The following is a 10,585-nucleotide window of genomic DNA, read 5'->3' as shown; positions in this document are numbered from 1 at the left end:
AGACACGGGGGCTGGTCTCGAACTCCCAACCTCAGGTGATCCACCCGCCTCAGCCTCCCATAGTGCTGGGATTACAGGCGTGAGCCACCGTGCCCGGCTGACATCCACATTTTAAAGCTGCTAAAGGGTTTGGATGGACTGGTGCTGAGTCAGGGTACAACCTGCTGTCACTTGAAAATATGGGCTGCTATTTTATTTTCTTCCTGGGACCCGTGTGTTTTGTACAGCACATTAGCACATTTTCTTTTCATTCAAAGTAGTGGCTATAACACTTGATCTCAGCCACTGGAAATGTGTTAGTATAAATCTTCAGTGTACTTATTTTCACATGAGGTTCAAATAAGAGCTACGAAAAAATAAAAGGCGTATTTCAGTTTTCAAAGTTGTAATCCCACATCGAATTTGTAACAAAAGCTGCTCCTCAACGGGAGTTCACGCTAAATGCATTGCAAAGAACTACTGTGGGGTGAAAAAAACTACTGCAATTGATGTATAGCATAATTTAAAATATGGGATATTATTTTAGGCAACTGTATTTTCTTTTAATCTAGACACAAAATGTAACACTGTATTTCAGCTACGGTACATCTGTAAACAAATTCAGAATAAAAAACGAACAAACCTTACTTGACTTTTCCCCCATTCACTAGTCAAATTTAGAAGGCCAAGTTTTTGTTTTGTTTTTTTGTTTTGTTTTGTTTTGTTTTGTTTTTGAGATGGAGTTTTGCTCTTGTTGCCCAGGCTGGAGTGCAATGGTGTGATCTTGGCTCATTGCAACTTCCACCTCCCGGGTTCAAGCGATTCTCCTGCCTCAGCCTCCCAAGTAGCTGGGATTACAGGTGCCTGCCACCATGCCCGGCTAATTTTTGTATTTTTTAGTAGGGACGGGGTTTCACCATGTTGGCCAGGCTGGTCACGATCTCCTGACTTCAAGTGATGCGCCTGCATCGGCCTCCCAAAGTGTTGGAATTACAGGCGTTGAGCCACTGCGCCAGGCCAGAAGGCCACGTTTTAACAACTGTTTTCAAACCAACCTAATGCCAAACTTCAGAATTTAGTAGGAGATTCAGGTATGACATTATATATGCTTTCTTTTAGTTCTAGCCTTAAATCTTAAGTTAATTCTTGACTTTAAATTTGTACAGTTAAACCAGCTTCCCTAAAAGTAATTCCTCTTTTTTGTTTACAGCTCTAAGCTGCTTTTGTGATGAGTATTGCCCATTGCACTTCAGCATAGCGGAACAGCAGTTAAAAGCCTAAATGTGGATTGCATATTGATAAATTATTACTCCTCAAAAGCACCTGATAATATAAGTGTCACTTTTGGTTACTTTATCACCCTTTTCTAGAGACAAAAACACAGAATGAGAGGGACATCCTATAGCCATTTCTTTTTTTTCCTTTTTTCTTTTTTTGAGACAGAGTTTCGCTCTTGTTGCCCAGGCTGGAGTGCAATGGCACAATCTTGGTTCACTGCAACCTCTGCCTCCCGGGTTCAAGCGATTCTCCTGCTTCAGCCTCCCAAGTAGCTGAGATTGCAGGCATGCACCACCACGCCCGGCTAATTTTGTATTTTTTAGTAGAGATGGGGTTTCTCCATGTTGGTCAGGCTGGTCTCGAACTCCTGACCTCAGGTAATCTGCCCGCCTCAGCCTCCCAAAGTGCTGGGATTACAGGCGTGAGCCACCGTGCCTGGCCAATGTGAGATGCCCCTCCCCTTGAACATGGGTGGGGTTTATGGACTTTCTTTTTTTTTTTTTTCTTTTGAGATGGAGCTTTGCTCTTGTTGCCCAGGCTGAAGTGCAATGGCGCCATCTCGGCCCACTGCAACCTCCACCTCTCCAGTTCAAGCAATCCTCCTGCCCCAGCCTCCAGAGTAACTGGGATTACAGGTGCCCGCCACCATGCCTGGCTAATTGTTTTTGTATTTTTAGTAGAGACGGGGTTTCATCATGTTGATCAGGCTGGTCTCAAACTCCTGACCTCAGGTGATCCACCCGCCTCGGCCTCCCAAAGTGTTGGGATTATAGACGTGAGCCACCGCGCCAGGCCTGCTAATATCAGTGTCTAACGCTGTGCTGATAAGTGCTAAACAACAACCCAACATCTAGTTTATCTAGCACTTAACGTTACTAAGTTACTAAACCAAGCTTCAGTGGCCATTAGTAAGGCAAATCTGCTACCATGTTAGTGCAAGTCTGAATTTTTGGTTTTTGTTTATCTGTTAGACAAAAATTCTGATCTTGGATTGGGTGCAGTGGCTCACGCCTCTAATCGCAGCACTTTGAGAGGATGAGGTGGGCGGATCACCTGAGGTCAGAAGTTCGAGACCAGCCTGGCCAACATGGCGAAACCCTGTCTCTACTAAAAACACAAAAATTAGCCGGGCATGGTGGCACACGCCTGTAATCCCAGCTACTCGGGAGGCTGAGGCAGGAGAATCTCTTGAACCCAGGATGTGGAGGTTGCAGTGAGCTGAGATCACGCCACTGCACTCCAGCCTGGGCGACAGAGCGAGGCTCCGTCTCAAAAAACAAATAATAAAATAAAATGAAAAATAAAACATCCAATCTTGGAACAATAGAAAAGGCTAACTACAACCTAAGAGCTTATTTAAAACCAACTTAGCCAGGCGCGGTGGCTCACACCTGTAATCCCAGCAATTTGGGAGGCCGAGGTGGGCAGATCACAAGGTCGGGAGATCGAGACCATCCTGGCTAAAACAGCGAAGCCCTGTCTCTACTAAAAACACAAAAACATTAGCCGGGCATGTTGGCGGGTGCCTGTAGTCCCAGCTGCTCGGGAGGCTGAGGCAGGAGAATGGCGTGAACCTGGAAGGTGCAGCTTGCACTGAGCTGAGATCGCGCCACTGCTGACAGAGCTAGACTTCGTCTCAAAAAAAAAAAAAAAACAAAAACAAAAAAACCCAACTTAATGGTACTAACTTATCAAATTTAAGCAGTCCCATCTAGGTTTCTGATTGATTTTAAACACAGCCTGAAAAAGTTGTTTCCTTAATCACCCAGCAGAACACACCAGTTTACACCAAGAAGGGCCACATCCTAAACATATAGACACCTGAGGAAAATGGATTCTGAAGGACTTTCCCTCAACACACCACGTGCCCTAAATGTTGACTCATTTCCTTGACATCCTGCAAATGCTTCCTCTTGCTAACAGCCATCGTGCAGGCAGTAGTTGGTGGGTCAGAAGGGAATGCAATTCTGAACCTCCATGAAGCATATCCTTTCTTCTCTCTGGTCCCAGGAGCATGGGAATTAAGACCCAGCCAAAATCATCCTTACTTCTGAACTCCAAAGGTGTACCAATGTTTTAATGGGTGGGGGAAGAATTAGATGAGAACATAAGATAATTAACGGCAAGTGATTTAAGAGACACAGCAGCAACACTGTTAAGAATACATTTCTATTCCTCATGCAACTGAATTGCTGAAAAGGACTCCATGGAAAAAATGTTCCAATATCCAAAGTACCTATTTGGAATACTTTGTTTTCAAACACATCTATAGGGTTGAATATAAATAGAAAATGAACACAATTCTTACTATCTTGCAAGGTGGCCCCCACTTGCTTACCTTTGAGGAGTTTGGCTAGCGTTGGGAAGGCTACAGAAGCCAGTTTTTCTTTTCTTTTTTTTTTTTGAGTTTCACTCCGTCGCCCAGCCTACAGTGCAGTGGCCCCATCTCGGCTCACTGCAACCTCTGCCTCTGGTTCAAGTTACTCTCGTGCCTCAGCCTCCTGAGTAGCTGCGATTACAGGCGTGCGCCACCACACCCAGCTAATTTTTGTATTTTTAGTAGAGACAGGGTTTCACAATGTTGGCCAGGCTGGTCTCGAACTCCCGACCTCAGGTGATCCACCCACCTCAGCCTTCCCAACTGGTAGGATTACAGGCGTGAGCCACCACGCCTGGCCTCTATAACTCATTTTCTAACATAGGGAGTGTTTTGACAGGCAGAGACTAGTCCAGGGCAGCTGAACCATACTGGCAGAGCAAGAAAGTCCACTTGGTGTCTTAACTATAATGTATGTGAAAACTAGAAGCTATGACACAAAACTATCTCAAGAAGACCGCTTACACAGGGCACTTCATTAATAACTTGGTGACTCCTCAAAGGTTCAGTTCCATCAAGCCATTTCTTCATAAACTTGTAAATTGGCCAGCTTTGTTAGCAATTACACATAAAAATAGGGTTTCTAGGCCGGGCGCGGTGGCTCACGCTTGTAATCCCAGCACTTTGGGAGGCCGAGGCGGGCGGATCACGAGGTCAGGAGATCGAGACCACGGTGAAACCCCGTCTCTACTAAAAATACAAAAAAATTAGCCGGGCGTGGTAGCGGGCGCCTGTAGTCCCAGCTACTCGGAGAGGCTGAGGCAGGAGGATGGCGTGAACCCAGGAGGCAGAGCTTGCAGTGAGCTGAGATCGCGCCACTGCACTCCAGCCTGGGTGACAGAGCGAGACTCCGTCTCAAAAAAAAAAAAAAAATAGGGTTTCTAAGTTCCCCTAATGGAAAAAAAAGCAATGTGAGAAAAGCCCACGACAAAAACCAAATTCCAGATGTGAAAAGACATGTCATGACAAGGATTACTACCAGATGGGACATCCCACGTTTTAATATCCGTGAGTCAGTGATTTTGCTTGCTGAGGCGCCTTGTAACCAATGGCATCTTGGATTTGTTGAAATGCAGTATATTGCCTAATGTTAATGGATCAGAACGAGACTTGTTTTCTCAGATGGCTAAAATGATTCCTATTTTACTCTTGAGTTTTGACCATTTAAATAGAATGACCTTAAAATAATCAACCTTTATTTAAATGGCTCTGAAATGTGTTCTATTTAGGCAAGTTTTTTGGTGTAGTTTAAGAAATTTCTCTTGAGATTTTACCTCCCTAAAGTTACTGACACATTTTATGTAACCCCAACTTTAGTAAGAGTATCTAAACTTTCAGGCATAGATTAAAAATAAAGATGTCAACTTTTTGCCTATCTCCAAGTTATCAGATTACAATGAAGCAATTCGAAATATTGGCGGCGATGTAGATTTTCAGTTAGATGTACTCATGTAGCTAAAAATACTAAATACAGTCTAATCCAACTGGGGGTTTTCCAAATTGCAGAAAAGTTAAATATTAGTTTTCTATTAAAAAAATCAGTGAAATTAAATCCAGTGAAAATCTGAGATTTGTCTTTTAGCAGTTCTTGAAGTAACCCAACTTTAGGAAAGCACCACCAGGTTTCTGTGGAAATCTTATTTCTCTGGGACATGACAACAAAGAGCTATTTCTAGACACTAAAAAACAGCAGATGGAACTTGCTAGAGTTAACTGAACTTTCACTTCTGCGGCTCCCCTCCACAACATGTGGTCTGCTTTATTTCCAATTTAAGAGAACTGTGAAACACCACAGTTTGTTGAATCTTAGTTTTAACTATAAAGTCTGCAATTAGATCACAACTCATTTGAGGTCCTTAGGTGTGAATCCACTTTGGATATACACAATGATGGCTGAATTCCTCATAAACATTTCCCTTTAAAAAATTCCCTTCGGCTCTATTACACTTCTACCTTGTTTAGAAATCTTGTATTAATAAATAAAGGGAAAACCGAAATTGAATTTATAAAGTTTTATTTTTGTATATGTGCTAAATCTTAGGAACTGTGAACAATCTTCATGTCAGTCTGTTGGCTTGTAAAAGGCTAAGAAGTGCATGACTTGGGTGGTGAAATTTCCTTTTAGGATCTGAATCTCAAAATAAATTTTCACACATTTGCAGTTTTAAAATGTGGTGCACCTTGCCCCCGCTTCTCTTACACCTATAAATTTGGAGGGAAAGTGCTAAATTTCTGCAAACGTAAAATAACTGTTATAAATACAATCAGCAGCAAATTCTCAATAGACTTAGCACTTCTGTAGTGTTTTATCACACTCAAAAACCTTATTTGCAAAAACTAAACACTTACATATATGTAGGACCAATTCTGGTGGAGTCCTACTATGAAACCAATATTTTTTTTTCTTGGTAACACAAAAACTGGGGTGTAGGGGAGTGTTTTCCTTTATCGGCAGTTATGTAGTACCTTCAAACTAGAGACCAAAACTGGGCACTTACAATGAAAAGGCAATTTTCTTATCCAGCTATAATTCTAAATAAGGCAGGATATATCCACCAAATTAACCACAAAATTCAGCAAAGTAAAATAGCTCATGGGAAAACATAAGCTGGAAAAATACTAATAAAAAAACTGAATTACTTTGAAGTAGTCGTCTGAATATTCAGACTTGTTTTCATTTACAAATATATGTCAAAAAAGTCTCCTCATCTTTCTAACCACTACGAGGATTAAGGATTTAAGTTATTCACTAAGTTAATCATGAAAAAAATAGAAAACATTTTAATAATTCTAAATTTGTATACACAATAGCTAAAAGACACAAGGCTGGGAAATTATCACCAGGAGAAAAATCAATGAAAGAAAAAAAAACCTAGTATGTTGTTTCTGCCTCTACAATGCTAAACATGAAAATTCAGTTGGTGGAGGGCTTAGAAACAGCAGCAATATGGTTTTTTTTTTAACAAGTTGTGCACTGAAATACTTAGATACAATAGGGCAAACGCCCTTGTTCACACGGTTTTACAACTAAAATATCTTCAGTCTTTACGGTAACACATTCTACTGTCTTCTGTAATCATGTCATTTAGAATTCTGGGGGCTATTTCTTTCAAAGGAAGACTGGCAATTCTGCAAACATTTAAAATAGGAAATATATGGCTCAAAAAATCAGTTGAGGGAGAACTAAATAATCCTTAGGCACTTTGAAGACTTGAAATTTAAAATGTGCCATTTGTGTTCAGAAAAACACCTCAAAATCACCACTATGTTGCTCTTGCAATAACATGCATCTTTAAATTTCTGGTTATACATTAATGCTTGCTCAAGAGTTAAATATAGAAAATAATTTGCACAAACAAAAATAACTCCACTTTCCCTTGCTCCTAGTCACAACACAGACCACTCTTCCTCAAATGGAGACGAAAATGACTCACAAGCCCCTCACCTGGCACAAGGGGGCTTGTAAATTCAAAGCAACCAAGGTTGGGCTCTTCCTCCAAGCAGAAAAATTCACAGCCTTTTGTATGTCAAGTTTTTTCTCAACTAGGAAGTCATTAAAGTTTTTAAGTACATTACATATTTTGTTAAGGAGCAGCAGGAAATATATAAATCTCCTCTCAGATGGTGAGATGGTACACCTAACTCATCCAAATAAAGTTAATCTATTTCACTTGTTTAAAGAGCTTGGAATTGAGGAACATTTAAATTAAAAAACTATTAAATTAAAAAACTATCAACTGGGGCCAGGCGCGGTGGCTCACACCTGAAATCCCAGCACTTTGGGAGGCCGAGGCAGGCAGATCACCTGAGGTCAGGAGTTCAAGACCAGCCTGGCCAACACGGTGAAACCCTGTCTCTACTAATCCCAGCTACTTGGGAGGCTGAGGCGGAAGAATCGCTTGAACCCAGGAGGCGACGTTGCAGTGAGCCAAGATTGTGCCACTGCACTCCAGCCTGGGTGACAGTGCAAGACTCCATCTCAAAGAAAACAAAAAAATAAAAACAAAACAAAAATCAGTTGGAATTGCAAACCCCGTGTGTGACTTTCACTCAAAGTAAAAACTATCTGGTGTCAAAATGTCCTACAGGAACACCTAGAAGCACAGGTTGACTATAGAGTACTACAAATAAGATACCCAAAGCTTTATCTTAAATACCTGCCCCTTTTAATCACAAAATAATGCAATGCTCAATTTTGTTTCTGCTTTGTTCAGTTCCAAGTGTAGCCTTTTGACAAAACATTTCCCTATTAACTGAATTGTAAAAAATACAACCAAGCTTGTACTCATTAAATATACATGTATATAAAAAACATACAAAAAGTACAAGATTATGTTAGGAAACTTTTACAGTGTCAACATCCTGATTTCTCAAAATCTTCAGTAGAGGGCCAAAGGTCAAATCTTTCTGTGCATAAAAACTCGATGTGACTGAAATCCTCAATCAGTGTCATGCCTAGGCATGCTATGCACAGAATGAATTTTAATATGCAGTCCTCTTTTAAAAAAAAGGACAAAAAAAGTAACCAAAAAAACCAAAAACACACCACAGGACAAAAAGTTCTTCTTAAATCAAATTCTATTTGTGAATTCAGCAAAATAATTTCTATAAAATAAAACAGCAAAATATTTAAATAGAATAGGATGGGCTGTATCTGTTTGCAGGGGTATTTGGTTTTTAGACAGGTTCCAAAAAATTACACACATTCAAGTTACCAATTCTCTTTTAAATACAGTATGAACTGAGGAGTTCCTTATTTTTAATCAAATGTTTATTCTGAAATTGTGATATCTCAATTATATTAACTAACCAGTAGTTTATTTTTTAATGAGACCCTGCTTTGAACGTTAAACGTTTTCGAATAATGGAAAAGGAGCTAGGACAATTCTTGCTTTCAAGTAAAATTGTGACTGAGCAGAAAATCAGCCAGCTATCTTGGTGCAGAGAGGTACTCCAAGTACCGTGGGGTTCTGATGACTTCCACGTCACTGGGATCCAACAGAAGGAAAGTTTTAGAAGATTCACCTAATAAACTCTACCAAAGAAACAAAACAAGCACACCAAATACAGTCTTCTATTATGCTCCAGCATCTTGGCATAGCAAATTTTTGCATATTTGTTTTAAATCTTTAAAAATTCCCATTATTGATAGGTAAGTGTTCTTTATCCCACCCAGAGACTGAACTGTCAAACATTATATATAAGGAACATATGTGCAACTGAAAACAGCCTGTTTGTCACATTTCTCCCCTTGTTTTATATTTTAATATTCTAGGTGTAAGAAGTAAAAGCTCTGAGTAATACAGCTGTCACTTCTCGGACAACTGCTGTCATTATGGTAACTTTTTCCTCATTGGCTACACTAACTTGGTGTGAAGCCATGCTAAATGTTACAGCATAACTATAGCTTCAAAGTGATTAACCTAATATCAGAATAAAAAGGCAATGAAAAAAATCTAGAAACAGTGTTACATCACCAATTGTCCACATCAACCAAATAATTTAAAGGTTACCAGCCTTACATTGCTCATAGCAAAATTGACTCCAGTGGCAAAGAATTAACATGAAACTATTGGTGTGGCTGACATGGATGGGCTGTTTTGTTGCTGTTGGTTTTTTTTTTTTTTTGTAAAGGAGCTGATCCAACTGCCATGAGGCAGGCAACACTGGTTGCAGAGTGCAGTGGGTATAACAAGAAAATTAACTTTTGTAGTTTGTGTAGATCTGTGAGTCTCATCAAGAAAAAAGTTTCTTGCTTAAGAATTAACAGTCAACATTAATATACTATATACACCTTTGCCATTTACACATTAGCATCAGGCCATTTATTACAAAACACTATACACTTTCCACTGCAGGCGGGTTATATATTGACAGCAAATTTCTGCAGATATGACAGTGAATAAACTCTCCACTCCATGTTGATTAGGAATAGTTTTTCTAGTTTTAAATATTAGCCAGACACAGAAAAAGGTTGGACTGTAAGGCCTGGGTGCACAGTCTTGATGGAACCAGTTAATTATGTGCATTTCACTGATCCTTGGTTTGAGGTGGGGATACTTCTTCACTGCCTTCATAATTTTCTTGTGCTCGTTGGCCAGTTCTCTGAGGGTTGTTCATGTGATGTGCTGCTGGGCCCGTATATGGCTGTCCATGCACATGGTTATTCTGGGAAAGGAGAAGAGATCTGCATGTTAAAACTTTTCACATAGTAAAACAACTTCAGAATCATGGTCTGAAGTCTCTGGAAATGTATACTTTTATTCTTGGAACTTACTCTGTAAATACCCTTGGACTACTATAGTGCAAAAAAAAAAACAAAAACAAAAACAAAAAAAGGCTTGAAAAACGTAGTGTAAATGCAAACCCCAAAACCCTGAATAAGAGCAGCGATTGTGTAGGTCCACATAAATCTTTGGCCAAAGTGATTTTTAGTGCCAAAAATTATTTAGACTCAAGTCTGGCAAATAAAGGATTAACCCACTGTTGCTCTTGGTAAAAAATTTTCAGAGAATGATCTATGCGCATCTATTGACTCTTCCACATGCTAAATCTGATTGACTAACCATGATGTAAGATATACAGGAACAGTAACCCTGAACTCACAATAATGCTGATTAAAAACAGAACAATGTTCAAGGTGATAAAGTAACCAGGCATGATTAACATAAGAGCTTTCTCAGGGTCAAAGGAAGTTAACCTTCCTTGTGGGTTTGGTTCCTTAACCTTTTAAAATGTCTGAACCCTACAGTGCTCTCATTTTTCTGTACATGCTCCATCAGCCAAGCCAAGATTTTAGGCTTTTTTTTTTTTTTTTTTTTTTTTTTTTTTGAGATGGGAGTTTCGCTCTTGTTGCCCAGGCTGGAGTGCAATGGTGCTATCTCGAGTCACCAAAACCTCTGCCTCCTGGGTTCAAGAGATTCTCTTGCCTCAGCCTCCTGAGTAGCTGGG

The 10,585-nt window shown here is 40.0% G+C and overlaps 1 protein-coding gene across 1 annotated transcript in view; it reads right to left on the bottom strand.

Moving 5' to 3' along the window:
- Positions 1–8,194: 8,194 nt before the first annotated feature.
- The window catches only part of USP9X (ubiquitin specific peptidase 9 X-linked), a 142,151-nt gene continuing 139,760 nt past the window's right edge, over positions 8,195–10,585 (bottom strand). Inside the window, exon 47 of the mRNA XM_058441305.1 lies at positions 8,195–9,802. Within this exon, the coding sequence (XP_058297288.1) occupies positions 9,665–9,802 (138 nt within the window). The 3' untranslated portion in view covers positions 8,195–9,664. The remainder of the gene's footprint in view (positions 9,803–10,585) is intronic.

The sequence above is a fragment of the Hylobates moloch genome, unplaced genomic scaffold, assembly GCF_009828535.3.
Source record: "Hylobates moloch isolate HMO894 unplaced genomic scaffold, HMol_V3 SCAFFOLD_7, whole genome shotgun sequence".
In the NCBI taxonomy this organism is placed as follows: Eukaryota; Metazoa; Chordata; class Mammalia; order Primates; family Hylobatidae; genus Hylobates; species Hylobates moloch.
This window is presented reverse-complemented; position numbering and strand designations above follow the sequence as displayed.